Source organism: Terrapene carolina, unplaced genomic scaffold (genome assembly GCF_002925995.2).
Source record: "Terrapene carolina triunguis isolate 2854851 unplaced genomic scaffold, T_m_triunguis-2.0 Scaffold146, whole genome shotgun sequence".
Lineage (NCBI taxonomy): Eukaryota > Metazoa > Chordata > Testudines > Emydidae > Terrapene > Terrapene triunguis.
Genome location: NW_020664497.1, coordinates 621,579 through 638,559, shown reverse-complemented (window position 1 = coordinate 638,559; position 16,981 = coordinate 621,579). Strand labels below are relative to the sequence as shown.

The 16,981-nt window shown below is 41.7% G+C and overlaps 1 protein-coding gene across 1 annotated transcript in view; it reads left to right on the top strand.

Annotated features, from left to right (window-relative positions):
• LOC112113624 (mitochondrial import inner membrane translocase subunit Tim23) overlaps positions 1 to 10,831 on the top strand; it is a 35,415-nt gene extending 24,584 nt beyond the window's left edge. The window contains exon 7 of the mRNA XM_024209980.3: positions 10,232 to 10,831. Within this exon, the coding sequence (XP_024065748.2) occupies positions 10,232 to 10,347 (116 nt within the window). The 3' untranslated portion in view covers positions 10,348 to 10,831. The remainder of the gene's footprint in view (positions 1 to 10,231) is intronic.
• Positions 10,832 to 16,981: the final 6,150 nt, after the last annotated feature.

Sequence of the window (16,981 nt, the reverse complement as noted above, 5' to 3'; positions counted from 1 at the left end):
CACACACACACACACACACACACACACACACACACACACACACACACTATATACTCTTTCATTAGCCCGCTCGTTTATAAGCTGACCCCCCAAGATGGTTAGGTAAAAATATCCATAACTGTATGACCCTTTCATAAGACGACCCTATATTTCAGGGGCTGGCAAACTTTGGCTCCTGGCCTGTTAGGGTAAGCCGCTAGCGGACCTGGACATTTTGTTTACCTGGAGCGTCTGCAGGCACGGAGCCCCTCAGCTCCCAGTGTCCGCAGTTTGCCGTTCCCAGCCAATGGGAGCTGCAGGAAGTGGTGCGCCACAGGGAGCTGAGGGGCTCCATGCCTGCAGATGCTCCAGGTAAACAAAACGACAGTGTATTAGATATTCAATTAAATGATTCCATAGAGTTTAAAATCATCAAATTTTGGTGTAGACCCATTTATAAGCCAACCCCTGCTCTTTGATGCGTCACTTTTTTACCAAAAATATTCTGCTTATGAATGAGTATATACATTATATATTACTAAAAGACAAATAGGAAGAAAAAATGTTGTATTCCTTTAACTTCTAATGTCCAAAGCTACTGAGCTAATGGCAGTGTAGATAATGGTTTGCCTCTGTTCACAGCACTGTATGTACCAATATATCACTTCAGGCAATTTTTCTATACTTTGTTACATATGAAATGCCACATGCAAAAACCCCTAAGAACAATTGGGATATTAAACTCCGCTGGAGCTAGTTAAGTACAGTATTAACTGCTACACTATAGGTGTGATTGAAACTTTCAAAGGTTTATGATAGGTTTTGATTCCTTAAGTGAGAACATCACAGATGATATTCACACTTGTTGAAGGGAATGATTTCCATCTTCACTTTCTAGACTCTACATAGCTCTGACTCTTTCCCCTTCTCCTCCCCAGCAGTGCATGGATGTAGCACTGTGACTCAGTATCAGTGGTAGCCTTGCAGGATTGAAAATTTCTGTGTCTGCATTCTGAAGCTTGCTTATTGACTGGATTTTTAAAACTGCATTGACTTAGCTTTTGATGAGGGGAAAACTGGTCAGAAATAGCTCACAGGAAGGCCATTGTTGGCATCTAGTGCATTATGCTGCTACTTAGAAAACTGATTCCCCAAGCTAACCCTTGATCTCACATTTTGCCCCTTATGAATGTTTTAAATGCACGTACAAAGATGTCACAAGGTTAAAACAGGGAACTATGTTGCAACAAAATCCTTTGCAGAATTTAGCTATTCCACACGGTCTAGATTAGCAAATGTTTAGAAATGACTAAGCAACAAAATGAATTGAACTTTGGCCAAAGAGTGCATGGTTCCACTCTGGAAAAAGTTATCTAAGCTTTTCTGTTTATGCTGTGGCATGAAGCTTAAGTGCTGTGATTAGAGATTTTTTACAACTGGAGCTAGTTACGTGCAGTATTAACTACTCTTGCAGCTTGTTGGGACACATTTTGAGATCACACTTTACACTGAATGTTCTAAGTAGACGGTTAGTGATAGACAAAAGGAAATCCTCTCCTGTTCCTTTGACCAATATTCTAAGGAGCAGGAGAATTGTTGGGAAAACGCTCTAGGTCATCAGGGAGCATATGCTGCTCAATTATAGACTGACTCTTCCTCCGCCCCCCGCCCCCCTTGTTGCCTGCCAAAAGTGGTCTTGTAAACTGATTTATAATCTCAGAAAAAGACAGGTCAACACTTCCTTCTTCCTGTTTTTCCCCCCTCCCCCCCGGCTTGCATGATGTCATCATAATTTGCAGAGAAGTGGTTTAAATGAGTTCAAATTCAAAGTCTCACTTCTGTATAAACATTCCAAAGCAGAAAAGCCCGTAAACACAGTCAGGTGGTGGGTCTCTTTCTGCGCCCCTCTGTTTAAAAATCTACCTATTGGGTGTTTTGCCACTTATAAATAGGCAGAAATAAGAACTGATCTGTTGTGGTCAGAATTACTGCAGTGGATGTTCTGATGCATACTGTGACAGGTTAGATCACAGTACTCCCCTTGGGAGCTGCCAACTGATGTGCCAAGACTAATTCTGCCCCTGCTTTCCTGCCCCGTCAGCTTAGGACTTCAGTGCCCTGCCTGGTTTGAGCCAGACTCGCTAGCCTGCTGCAAACCCAGACCCAGGTCTACAAAAAGAACAGGAGTACTTGTGGCACCTTAGAGACTAACAAATTTATTTGAGCATAAGCTTTCGTGGGTTACACTCCACTTCATTGGATGCATAGAATGGAACATATAGTAAGGAGATGTATATACACATATAGAGAACATGAAAAAGTGGGAGTTGTCCTACCAACTCTAAGAGGCTAATTAATTAAGAGAAAAAACTTTTGTAGTGATAATCAAGATAGCCCATTACAGACAGTTTGACAAGAGGTGTGAAAATACTTAACATGGAGAAATAGATTCAATGTGTGTAATGGCTCAGCCATTCCCAGTCTCTATTCAAGCCTAACTTGATGGTGTCTAATTTGCATATTAATTCCAGTTCAGCAGTTTCTCGTTGGAGTCTGTTTTTGAAGCTGTTGCAAAATTGCCACCTTTTAGTCTATTACTGAGTGGCCAGAGAGGTTGAAGTGTTCTCCTACCGGTTTTTGAATGTTATGATTCCTGATGTCAGATTTGTGTCCATTTATTCTTTTGCGTAGAGACTGTCTGGTTTGGCCAATGTACATGGCAGAGGGGCATTGCTGGCACATATCACATTGGTAGATGTGCAGGTGAACTAGCCCCTGATGGTGTGGCTGATGTGATTAGGGCCTATGATGATGTCACTTGAATAGATATGTGGACAGAGTTGGCAACGGGCTTTGTTGCAAGGATAAGTTCCTGGGTTAGTGTTTTTGTTCTGTGGTTGCATATCCCCTAACAGCTGTAGGCTTACCTGAAAGCAGCTAACAGAAGTGTTCTTGTCTTTAACACTCAGATGCCCAACACCTAATGGGGTCTAAACCCAAATAAATCCGTTTTACCCTGTGTAAGCTTTATACAGGGTAAACTCAAATTGTTCGCCCTCTATAACACGGATAGAGAGAGATGCACAGCTGTTTGCCTCCCCAGGTATTAATACATACTGAGTTAATTAATAAGTAAAAAGTGATTTTTATTAAATACAGAAAGTATGATTTAAGTGGTTTCAAGTAGTAACAGACACAACAAAGTGAATTACCAAGCAAAATAAAATAAACACGCAAGTCTATGTCTAATACCGTAATACAACCGAGTACAGATAAGATCTCACCCTCAAAGATGTTTCAGTACGTTTCTTTCACAGACTGGATGCCTTCCTAGTCTGGGCACAATCCTTTCCCCTGGTACAGCCCTTGTTCCAGCTCAGGTAGTAACTAGGGGATTTCTCATGATGGCTGCCCCCCTTTGTTCTGTTCCACCCACTTATATCTCTTTTGCATAAGGCGGGAATCCTTTGTCCCTCTGGGTTCCCACCCCTCCTCACTGGAAAAGCACCAGGTTAAAGATGGATCCCAGTTCAGGTGATATGATCACATGTCACTGTAAGATCCCAGGCCTTCATTCCTCCCAGCCTGACTCACAGGAAGGCTTGCCTGCAAACAGAGCCATCCACAGTCAATTGTCCTGGTTGATGGGAGCCATCAAGATTCCAAACCACCATTAATTGCCCACACTTTGCATAATTACAATAGGCCCTCTGAGTTATATTTCATATTTCTAGTTTTAGATACAAGAGTGATACATTTCTACAAATAGGATGAACACACTCAGTAGATTGTAAGGTATCATTACAAAGCTTATAAAGACACCTTTTGCATGAAGCATATTCCGGTTACATTATATTCACTCATTAGCATATTTTTATAAAATCATATAGACTGCAACGTCACACATACATGTTCAGACTCAAGCTTATATTGAGCCTCTCTCTGTGTGGGCTCATTCATTCAGCAACATTTCTTTTGATTCAAAAACAAGGGTCACTGAAAACTTCAGTCAAGCTTAAAACAAGTTTGGCAGCTTTCAATTTACCTGTTTAGCTATAAAAGCAAAGCTCTTTGCACAGTGAATTGAGTCAGCAGGAAACTTAACCTTTAACATAAAACATGAGCCGAGTTTGTAAATGTCTTAGTGTATTTAGCTTTTTCTTTTGGGGAGGCAGCAAGGAGGCCACTAACATTTGGGAAAGGGACTCTTTCCATGTATGCGTACAACACCTAGTACAATGGGGCTGTGATCCTGTTTAGAGTCTCTGGATCCTAAATCTATTGCAATAAATATATATTAATTTGTTGCAATCAGGAGGTCCATACATGTTAATAGCTAAAATGGACCAGTCATCATTTTAGAAATACAGGACACAACCCTGAAAGTCAACAAATCTTAAATTCATTAAACAGGACTAATCACTTTATTGCTACCAATACAAAGTCTGACCAGGCTAGATCTAGAGAGTAATTTGGTGTAGTTGTAATGGGCAGAAGTTCAGGCGAACTGGTCTAGCTGTAAAAGAAGCCACACAGACAAACCACAAGACAGTGAGCCCTGCAAACTGGGGCCCGATTTGTTACAGTTTCCTTGATCCAAGTCTTAGTTTTTTTTGTTTTTGTTTTTTTAATTTATCTGCTAGGAAGTAGAGGTTCTCTTGTTTAATCCATTATGTTTCTTCAGGGAGAAACCCTTGAGGTATTTTGCAACCTGCTGCAGATACAGGCTCTGTGATATCTTGCTTGTCTTCAGAACATACATAAAATTTATTGTAGAAGATTTTGCTTCCTAGCTGTAAATTGAAATCCATTCAGATAATTTAGAAATATAATGAACAACCAGTGTGGTCTGCCTTCTTTATAGTGTCAGCATCTTGGATGCCACCTTGAGATGAGTTCTAAATGAATAAACTCAACTGAATTAGGTTGTGGACAGATTCACTCTTAATCATGCTTTGATCCAACAGATGTTCCACATCTGGTACAAGAAGGGAAGGGTATTTTTCACAAGGGAGGAGGTTCAAATACAACCCATTCCGGGGTTAAACAGTTGCCTCTGATTTATGCCTGATCTTAGTTCTCTCAAGTAGCAACAGCAGTGTAAAATAGAGCACCTTCTCAGTTTCACTGCTGCTTGCTGGGTTCTGAATATCACCAGTGGAAACACAGGAGCTAACAGACTCAGGAAGATAGCACCGCATTGGTTAATATATAGAAGGTGATGCTAACAACCATGCAGGGGCTGTAAAGTGGTTTTGGAGGGTTTTTTAAATGAAAATTTAGTTTCTTTAGAAAATGAAGTCTGTCTCTCTTCCACCACTGCCACCAAACAAGGAGTTTCCTAGTTTCAAGTGCTGTAGCTGTGCTGTTGTAGTGTAGATACTTCCTATACTGACATAAGGGGTTTTCCCGTTGATGTAGGTAATCCAGCTATAGTGAGGAGGGAGGTCAACCTAGCTGCATTGCATTGTATAGGGTGTGAAATTGTTCACAGCCCTGAGAGATGTAACTAGGTCAACCTAAGGCTGTGTCTACACTAGCACTTTTGTCAGTAAAACTTGTAGGTCAGGGGAGTGGGAAAAACCCACCCTGACCAATGTAAGTTTCACCGACAAAAGCGCTGGTGCAGACAGCACTATGCCAAGTCCACACAGAGCGGCTACGTGGGAGACCTTACAACAGCACAGCTGCAGTGGTATGGCTGTGCTGCTGTAAGGTCTGTCGTGTGGACATAGCCTATGTTTTAAGTATAGACCATGCCTTAGCGTCTGGCTACAGCAGTCTGAAATCAGAGCTGTTTCTCTAGAACAGTTCATTTCTTCAGCTTTGCTTTCCCTCAGTAATTTCTATACCAACGGGCCTTTGCTACCCTGGAAACTTTTAAGAACTCCCAGGGGCAGTAGTGACCTTTTAGAAAATTTTCCTAGCATAGACCTACATTTAACTACACAAATGTGGGTTTTTTTTTTTTTTTTTTTTTTAAATGAAAAGCAGTGGGCCAGATTCAGAGATGCCAATTAACTACTGCTTCATTTTAAGTCTGTGGGAGTTGAAGGTGCTTATCACCTCTGGAAATCAGGCCCTTTAAAGCTATTTCTTCTACAGGCTGCAAAAGAAAAAAAGATTATTTCTCATTCTAAGTTCTTGGGAGGCAGATACTGGAAGCCATGAAATATTTAGATTTAACTATCTGCCTTGTTCTACTTGACATATTTTGTATGTCTAGATTTCTGGCTTAGTGTTTTTAATGTCTACCTTTTAAGGTAATAGGCAGCAGTTATCAATGTTGGCATTTTCTTCTCTTCAGCTCCTGACCCCTAGTTTTCTTTTTTTAAACTTTCAGGAAATGAGGAATTAATGTTGCCTGAAATCCCTATATCTATTTGTCAGTGAAAACAATAGGCTAAAAATGTGCCTGTCCAGCTCTTTCAGCTTGAGCACATAATTTCCCCTGCTCTGTCAGCTCCACTTTTTGTGAAGAGGCAGTGAATTGGTATGAGAGTTGTGCTCTGCGTACTGCAAGTATGCTGTGCAATAAAATGTAAGATGAACTGGGACAGAATGAGTATGCACGCGCACTGATATGGTAAGCAGACAGGATTCTTTGATAAGCTGTATCAAGCTAAAAGTATACATCAGACAACAGCTCATCTAACTTAAGGCATGGGAAATGTATCCTTAGAAACTTTGGCAATTGCCTTAAATAACTTTTGTTACTTGGCTATCCCTTAAAGATATGGTTTAATAGGATTCTAGTAAATTAAGCCCCTTTTTTGACTCTTTCAGCCTCACATTGCACATGTCAAAGTGAGATAATTGCATAACTATGTATGTCTGATGGGGTGTGCCAAAGCAACTTGCTATCAAGAGTAGCAGAAAGTGATTGTAGGGGAGGAGTGGGAATTCAGCCTATCACTTAGTTTGCACCCTGGGGATGAGGGTGGGGTGATTTCTAAGCAAGGTCATCAGGTCAAAACACTTAGCATTTCCTGCCCAGTAACTTAGTTTTGTTTGGTGAAACTGCAGTTTGCTGGCTAGAGCAGAGCAGGAAGGGTTTAATGTCTTATTCAAATACAAGTCTACCCACTTGGTGGAGTGGGAGAATACTCCTTTAGCATTGCGCTCCTGTGTGTGTGAATGCTTTGGATAGCAGAGGCAAAATGCACCAAACAAGTAAGCGTGAAATTGCAGAACTCAATAGTGATATCTGGAGGCTTAAGTATGCCCAACTCCTGTGCTTTCCAGTTAGCAGGAAGGCTCATTGTACAAACCATATGTATCACTTTCCATTACATGAAACAAGCTGTTCTGCTGAAACATACTCTAAATCTTTCAGCAAAGTACAAGGGGCACCAAGCTGCCCACAAATACCCACTCTGCACTGAAGCATGTGGTGGTTAGAGGATTGTAAAAGCTTGTGTGAGGCTTTGTTACTCAACTGCCTGACCTGCCTACATGAAAACTTTGGCTCTGCCTCAGATGCTCTAAGCAGTACATTGCCATGAGAATTGAAGAGTCCAAACCTGCACAAAAAAATAGCTAGACATGGCAAGTGACTCATGGCAACAACCAAATAAAATGTCTGTCTTTAAATAAATAGCTTCCTACTGTCAGAAATCAGCTCAGACCCTCTTGCAACCTCCCTCAATTGGGAGAATGGGATTTTTAGAAAGAGGAGTTACACTGTGGTTTAGCTTCTGTAGTATTTGTTCTGTGAATAGGTGAAACCTTGCAATGTCCTTTAATCTGCCTTTACGCCTAACTGGTTAACGCCTTCCCTTGATTATTCTCCATGGCAAATCCTTTCCCACAGCATAAGCTAAGGTTTCATTTGGGTTTTTCCCTAGGATTGGGGGGGTGGGAGGATATTGTTCTTTCCCCGCGATGATTATTTTTGCACAAATGTCCTGTCAGCTCTTTACCTCCTCTTGTGCTATTTACCCAAGACAAATTTTCAAAAATAAGAGTCACTCCTAAATCCTGTTTTAGGTAAATAAGGATAACTTTTAATGCTGCTGAGCATTCGGCACCTCCCAAAGACTTCATTGGGAGCTGCTGGGGGCTCAGTACTTATTTAGGAGCCTAACTAGAAATGAGTTCTTGACCCACTTACAAACAAGAGATCTTGTAGCTAGGTAAGCACAGCTAGTCTGGCTGCAAAGTTATAGAAGGTAGGACTGGAAGTAAGGTTGGGTCACCAGTTATCCCCTCTGCTGTTTCCTTGTTTTATTACATGCCTAGGCCAATGCAAATAGATTTAAGACATAGCAGCTTCAGAGGGATTCTGCTTAATCTTAAAGCTCAAATAATGCCTCAATCTAGGTGAAACTAACAATTTGTCCCACTAAAAGTAACCTACAAAACCTTGAGCAGTTTAGGGGGAGACAGCTAATGACCTAGGAGGAACTAAGTATCAGAGGGGTAGCCATGTTAGTCTGTACCACAAAAACAACAAGGAGTCCAGTGGCACCTTAAAGACTAACACTTATTTGGGCATAAGCTTTCGTGGGTAAAAAAATCCACTTCGTCAGACGCATGGAGTGAAAACTCCATGCGTCTGAGGAAGTGGATTTTTTTACCCACAAAAGCTTAGTTTTATTTGTGCATGTTAGTCTTTACGGTGCCACCGGACTCCTTGTTGTTCTAGGAGGAACTGATTAATTGGTACAGATTACCGTGATACACATTCCTTTTTCTGTTTAAGGCTGAAGAATTTGTGAAATTCCCCTTGTACTTCTGCTAATTCCCATCTAGCAGGCAGTTCATATCTAGCTCTAAAACTGAAAGTGATCTATTTCTAAATGTCAGACTTGGTCTCTCACTTGGCTTGCTCCTGGTAAACACGGAAGGTTCCAATACTTAGTTTTCCCAACAGTTTAAGGTCATGGTCCCTAATACCATTGCATGTACAATGTGTTCCTGGAATTCTCCCAGGAAGCTTTAAGGTACTAGATATTGGAAACTGCAGAAGTCTCCATTTTACTGTTAGCATTCAGCTTTTGCCCATCTGACTGTGATTAACAGAGCAGGATGTTAAATAGGGCATAGAACTGAAATGCTAACTGTCAAATGACTGAAAACTTCATCTGATTATATTATGACCATTGAGTAGCTAAACCCCTGTTTTACCATTAGTAGTAGAAATTTTTTACAATAAACTTGGCATAGGAGAGTCAATGGTTTTATTATATTTCTGTGTTACTATGTGGTGGCTAGATAAATTGTTTTTTCATTGCTTTTTCTTTGATCTCAACTGCCTGATACTAGTGAGAGTAGGGTGACCAGATGTCCTGATTTTATAGGGACAGTCCCGATTTTTGGGTCTTTTTCTTATATAGGCCCCTATTACCCCCCACCCCCGTCCCGGTTTTTCACACTTGGTGTCTGGTCACCCTAAGTGAGAGTGAAGTAAGTCAATTCAGTGATCCCCTCAAATGCTTGGTGACTGATCCTATTTCCCCAATTTATTCCAAATTACCAAAATTTGCTAAAATTTAAAAACCTAGATGCAGTCTTGTTTAACTCTCAATTTCTAATTAAAGGACTAGGGTCAGATATAAAGAAGTTCTGTTGCAGAAGTTCACATCTGTTTTTTCTGTTGTTTGCTTGTTCCCTCACCTATCTATCTATCTCATAGAACTGGAAGGGACCTTGCAAGGTCATTGAGTCCAGTCCCCTTTTTGCCCCAGATCCCTAAATGGCCCCCTCAAGGATTGAGCTCACAACAACCCTGGGTTTAGCAGGCCAATGCTCAAACCACTGAGCTATCCCTCCCCCACTTCCCCCTTAGTTACCTTATTTGACAGTCAGGATTAGGATTTCAGGTGAGCTAGAATAAACATGAGATTAATTCTAAAGCAGCAAAGGTCTCATCTGCATATCAACATCCAGTCATAAAGACAAGAGAAATATATAGAAGATATGACCTATGGAGGGTTTGTTTGCTTCAAAAGCTCTTTACCATCCGTTTAAAATAAGTAGCGCTAATAACAGTTGTATAGGCAGTTATACTAACAGAATTAAAGTTATAATGGGTCTTTCTGATTCTATCATACAGTCTAGTAAAACTACAAGTACTCTCTTTGGGAGAGCTTTGCTTTCATGAATAAGCTTAGACTTTAAAGGGGGAAAAGATGCAGTCACAGAGCATGTTGGATTTGAGATCCTCTTAGATTAAATGATGCCTAGCCAATTGCTCTAACTAAATACTTTCCCTAGGTATTATTTAATGCTATTTATTCTTCTTTTCCAGGTGGAGTGCGTGGAATAGCACGAGGAGGCCTTGCAGGCTTGATGCTTACTGGCCTCTATGCTCTCTATAACAACTGGGAGCATATGAAGGGCTCAGTACAACGACAATCCCTCTGAGCAGGGTCATGAGGACTGACTATAGGACATTTATGTAGTTCACCAATCAAATTGATTGCAAAATGTCTGGTGATGTCCCTTCATATTTTATCTACAATTAGTGTGAAACTGAATGGAAGCTATTGTACTGTGAGGAAGTTCCTTGACACCATTTACCAGGACTGGCACATCTCTTCTAGCCAGCAGACTACTGGAGGCAGCAGTACCTGGTGGGTCTGCAAATGATTACCATGTGGCCATTATTTTCTCCTCAAAAGGCACAGATTGTCTCCCCAGCATCTCACTTTCTACTGGCCCTGGACATAAGCTCCAAGATCTGGTCCCCTAACTTGGCTCACGTAGACAGTGCTATGCCACCAGGTTCATTCGGTTATTTGTGTACTATGATTGTGCTACTTTCTAGCCAATAAAGTTTGAATCCCTAGAGCTAACTGGTGCAGTTCTAACATAAATAAAAATGGTTTTGTAAGCCAATGTTAATTCAGCTGGAGCAAGGTGGAGTTTGTCATTAGCAGTTAGCACAAGGCAAGGCTTGTGTTAATGGTAAAAGCACAGTGAAAACTGTTAATAGGTATATCAAGCAGTAAATAGAAGCATGGTACGAATGTGCTTTTTCTAAGCTGTCTTCTTTTACCCTGATAAGGCAAAGAAACACCCAGAGTCCAGTGGTTTTTGTTTGATTATAAAATAGTTTTGTTCAGGAACATGTCTGCTAAAAATTGAGGGCCGTGGTCATTTTTCAAGAAATGCTGAATGACAATGCCATTTACCCCCCCCCCCCCCAATGTCCGCTGCCGTGCAACATGGTGATCCCAACCCCTGGTTTTGTTTGATGGGGCAATGTGATTAGGTCACAAAAGGACAATGCATAGGAATCAATGGAATAGAAAAGCCACAGGCCAACTGGCTCCTGCTGCTAGATAAATGGTATAGTGATAGTTTTAAAGAGGGGGTAATTGACTGGGTGTTGTATTTGTTTCTATTACAAATAGAGGGAGGGACTCATTTCTTCATGCAGGCTGTGGTGGGGATGGACAGAGATCTGTGTTGTTGCAGAATATTTTCTCACTATTAAAACAGATGAGCGCTCCAGAATTAAGATGATGAGGAAACTGGTTTGGTCAGTAAATTGAAACCAAGCAACAGAACATCACTGTTTAGAAAGCAGTTTCTGTTAAACCATCTATTTCAATGTGGTAAAAATGTCTCTATGGGGTCAAGCAGGATAATGTTTATGCTTTTTGAAGAAATCTAAGCCTTTGTTATCAGTAAAAGACAGTTTCTCTGAGAACAGTCTTCACTACACCCACACTGAGAAGCATGGGCCTGATTCTCTTCTCAATTACACTAAAGTAAATCTGTGAGGTAACACTAGTGTGGAAAGAGGAATCATCCCTCGTATGAGTAGAACTTACAACTGGAATAGTGGACTCCTTACATTACTATACATTTACTGGTTACAAAAAATGTTACAGGAACAGCTGCAGTCTACACTTAATGTCAGATGCTTACAGTTGAGTATATGCGTCACTAAGCCACACTACAGAAGTGCATATTAATCCAGGGCATTTACAAATCCCAATATAGGACTAGGATTCTATTCCAACACACTTCCTTCTCTCCAAAATAAACCCTCTGCTTTCTCTTAACCCCATCCTCTGGCTGTTGAGATAGTCTACAGGAAGCCTCTTTACCACAGTAGTGCTCTTGCATAGTGCCAGGAAGTTATAACACAGAGAGTTGGCTCTCAGTGAAAAAGTAGTTGCTGCGAGTGGAAAGCATGGGAGGAGATTCACTGTAGGCAGCAGTCTTCTAGTTCTTCCTCTGGTGATGCTCCTACCTACCTTTACTGATCACTTTGCTGTAGCTACTCCCTGGTTCACATCCATCTGAGACCTAGTCAATTTCCTCAGGATTAAAACAAAACCCCCTATGCTATGGCAGTAAACCAGGATGAAAAAGGTGACTTGAAGATATTGTGTTGTGTAGTAGCTTACCCCGCATTTTTTTTTTATAAATTAGAGCTTGTGAATTAGTAAGCACCCCTTTGTACTGTTTGAAAACAAGAGAATCTCAAAAGCTTCCTCCTCACTTATGCAACCCCTGTGAAAGAGGTAGCTTTAAAAAAAATACTCCCAGTTGAAACGAGTTCTGCATCCCAATTCATACCTCAATACAATAAGAGCAACAAAAGCAGGAAGCAGCCTTTCCTAGCTTGACTTTACCTTAGCTTCTTTCTACAAGAGGAAATGAAAAGATGTGGCTTTTCGCGGGAGTTTCTTCCCTTGAAAAAGGAGCCTCGCTTTGCACCATAGCAAAGGTCTTTAGGACTAGCTTTTATCTAGATAGCTATCAAGCCTTATAACTGCCACCAATTAACCTAAATTATCAGTCATTAGAGCACAGTACCAAGCAGGTGTTTAATACCAATGTACAACTGGCTCTAGCTGAGAGCCACAGAGCTCTGCTACTGGAGCTACTTAAAACTAGATTTTGTGTTTTTCCTTCTTGATAAGTACAGAGTAGAGTGAAAAGGAAGAGTAGCTGCTGCTGCTTCTCCCTAATTGCTCCTTTGTGATGGTGTATAAAGGAAATTTGAAATTTTGGGAGTGTTTGCTTGAAAAATATCAGGAATGTAAAGTTTCACATTTTGCTAGAGATTTTTTCAGGACTGAAATGTAAGCTCACAGATCTTAACTGCAACAGAACAGGTTGTGAGGCTTTAACAAACAGCTGGACTCCTCCAGCAGCAGAGGGGCATGCAAGTTTGATAGCTGAAAAAAAAGTTTTGAAAGCAGGTGAAAATAGTTCCCCTCAATTAGATTTCAGCTGCTTGATTTGTGATACCCTACTCTCTATCCAGTTAATTGGAATCCTCTTCCCTCAAAAAATTAAGACAAGGCCTCTTGTCTCCTTTGCAGGTCACCTGTAATTCATTAGATGCAAAATTAGTTACTAGCCTATATGATGTTCAAATTCACTAATGCCTTAAGGCCATAATTAAAGGCTAGATTGACTGTAAATAATTTGGAGATATACCTATCTCATAGAGCTGGAAGGGACCTTGAAAGGTCATCCAGTCCAGTCCCCTGCCTTCACAGCAGGACCAAGGAACATCCCTGACAGATTTTTGCCCAATATCCCTAAATGGCCCCCTTAAGGATTGAACTCAGAATGCTGGGTTTAGCAGACCTATTCTCAAACCACTGATCTATCCCTCTGCAAAAAGTCTCAAACTACCTTGAAGTGGTGTCCCCACTAAAGCAAAGTAGGCTTGGGAGTTTAATTAATTAAACATACTGGAAAGGTGAAGGCTTCGTATAAAATACAGGCCCTGAGACTTGACAAGGAGAGTAGTGGAGAGCAAGTGGTTTTATAGCAGCTCAAGCTGAATAATTCAAGGCAATGGTTTTAAACTGCTCACATGATTAAAGAAAGGTGGGAGATGGCTGGTAAGTGGAAAGGCAGGTGGGGGAAAACAAAAGCTTGGTTAGAGTGAAAGGGAAAAGGCCTAGAATCAGATGGCAGGCTCAGGGGTTTAAAAGCAGATGAGACCTGCTCTGTAGAAGGTGGTCATGGCAATCCTTATTTATCTTCTCTTTGTCAAAGCTGTTTTGTCCTTTTGAAAGAAGCTAATCATGCTGTCTACTTTTACTCTCCATCATAACTGAGAATGTGCAGAGCTGCCATCCCATGAGCAGCCAGCTCTCCGTACTCTAATCAGTTTAAGAACATTTACTTCAGCAGATTACATTTGGAATTTCCAGCCCCATGGTTCCTGGTGGAGGCAGAGTGCTTTTCTGAACCATAGGGGTATGTACATGAAAGCAGTGAAGGTGCTAACACTCCTAGCCTCTGGGCACTTGTAACTGTCAGCCCAGCTTCTCCCTGCACTAAAATGTGAGGAAGTGCAGAATGATACCCCTTTTCAAAGGCCAGGTCATTGCAAAAGATTGGACTGTGCTTCACAGTTTCTCTAGTCAAAGAGAAGGGAATTCTCACTTCAATCTATTCTGCAGGGAAGTTTAAAAGATTTGTACAGTGACTTTACAGAAGTGGGGTTTAGTACACCAATACACATGCAATTTCTAGACAGCTTAATAAGCAAAATGCAGAAAACTCCCCAGTGGCTTGCATTTTTACTCATCCCCAAGGAAGGTTTAACCTATAAACACAAGAGGCATCCCTCAGCTACGTCTTTTAAACTAATGGATTTCAAAGGTCTTGTCTATACTGCAGATTTGCCAATATCAGACAAGCAGGGCTGACTATACCAGTGAAAGTTGCAGCTTATAGCATTTACCCTGTCTACACTAGGGCTTTTCACCACAGAATTCTAGTCATTGGAGTAAATGCAATGTAGACAAAGCCTCAGTAACCTTGCAGTGTTCTGAGTTCTGAGATAAAGGAAATGCAGTGGATCTAATATACCTCGATTTTAGTAAAGCGTTTGATACTGTACCGCATGAGGAATTATTGGTTAAATTGGAAAAGATGGGGATCGATATGAAAATCCAGAGGTGGATAAAGAACTGGTTAAAGGGGAGACTGCAGCGGGTAGTACTGAAAGGTGAACTGTCAGGTTGGAGGGAGGTCACCAGTGGGGTTCCTCAAGGTTCGGTTTTGGGTCCGATTTTATTCAATCTATTTATTACTGACCTCGGAACCGAATGTAGGAGTGGGCTGATAAAGTTTGCGGATGACACAAAGTTGGGAGGTATTGCCAATTCGGAGAAGGATCGGGATATTCTGCAGGGAGACTTGGATGACCTTGTAAATTGGAGTAATAGGATGAGATTTAATAGTGAGAAGTGTAAGGTGATGCATTTAGGGATGACTAACAAGAATTTTAGTTATAAGCTGGGGACGCATCGGTTGGAAGTGACGGAGGAGGAGAAGGACCTCGGAGTCCTGGTTGATCGCAGGATGACTATGAGCCGGCAATGTGAAAAAAGCTAATGTGATCTTGGGATGCATTAGGCGAGGTATTTCTAGTAGGGACAAGGAGGTGCTGCTTCCATTATACAAGGCGCTGGTGAGACCTCATTTGGAGTACTGTGTGCAGTTCTGGTCTCCTATGTTTAAAAAAGGATGAACTCAAACTGGAACGGGTACAGAGAAGGGCCGCTAGGATGATCTGAGGAGTGGAAAACCTTTCCTATGAAAGGAGACTCGAGGAGCTTGGTTTGTTTAGCCTAACCAAAAGAAGGCTGAGGGGGGATATGATTGCTCTCTTTAAATATATCAAAGGGATAAATACCAGGGAGGGAGAGGAATTATTTCAGCTCAGTACTAATGTGGACACGAGAACGAATGGATATAAACTGGCCGTGGGGAAGTTTAGGCTTGAAATTAGATGACGGTTTCTAACCGTCAGAGGGGTGAAATTTTGGAACAGCCTTCCGAGGGAAACGGTGGGGGCAAAAGACCTCTCTGGCTTCAAGATTAGGCTAGATAAGTTTATGGAGGGAATGGTCTGATGGGATAACATGATTTTAGTCAATTAGGCAATAACGTGCCATCGCTGGTAAAATGTGGGTCCGGCTGGAGAATCTTGCCTGTATGCTCGGAGTTCTACTGATCGCCATATTTGGGGTCGGGAAGGAATTTTCCTCCAGGGTAGATTGGCAGAGGCCCTGGAGGTTTTTCGCCTTCCTCCGCAGCATGGGGCAGGGGTCGCAAGCTGGAGGATTCTCTGCGACTTGAAGTCTTTAAATCACGATCTGGAGACTTCAACAGCTGAGATAAGGGAAATTGGGTGGGTCAGCTTTTGTGGCCTGCATCATGCAGGGGGTCAGACTAGATGACCATAATGGTCCCTTCTGACCTTAAAGTCTATGAGTTCCATGAACCTGAGCTGCATCTTATATGAAAGATGGCTTACTTGCCGCGTGCTGATTAGAGTGGGTGGCCAGTAGATAGCCATCTTTATAAACAACTGATAAAGTAGCAAAGTAGCAGGGAGGTGAGCACCCTCTGAAATGCATTTGTAAAGGATGGGGGGGGGGGGGGGGGAAAAAAAAAAAAAAAAAAAAAGGATGAGCAGGCATTAAAGAAGCTTCTACCTAAAGCTGGCCTTAAGCTTTGCCCTGCCCAAGTGCCAGAATTTGGGAAGTGATGAGAAATAGCCAGACCATGAATTGCTTTCTCTGTTTTTTTTCCACTGTCAGACAGGGGAAGAGGTCTGGTAGTGAGGTGTTGTCCTCTCCCCCATGCCAACCATGCTGTTCAAGAGGCAGCCAGGACCAGCCAACAAGTTATAATGCCTGCATGAAATAAAAGATCTTGAAGTGGCCAGTTGCTCTGCTTATGGCCATCCTTCGCTCCATCTTCCCCTCTGCAAGGGCCCTAGAACAGACCCTCCCCCCCCTTACAGCACCAGAAAGGACCTTCCAGTAGTACTCTTGAGGAGGTATTTGTTGCTCTTGCTGTGCCTCTTCTAAGTAGCTTCTGTATTAAAGAGCACCCACGTAGCCTACTAGATAGCCCCATATCAGTCAAAGGACAATATGCAAATCTGAAATGTTTGTGTTTAGAGCCTCAAATGATGAGGGTGGAGCCTGTAGGGAACAGTGAAATAATTCTAAATTACAGAAAGCTGAACAAAGTTTATAAAATTCCCCAAATACAGCTT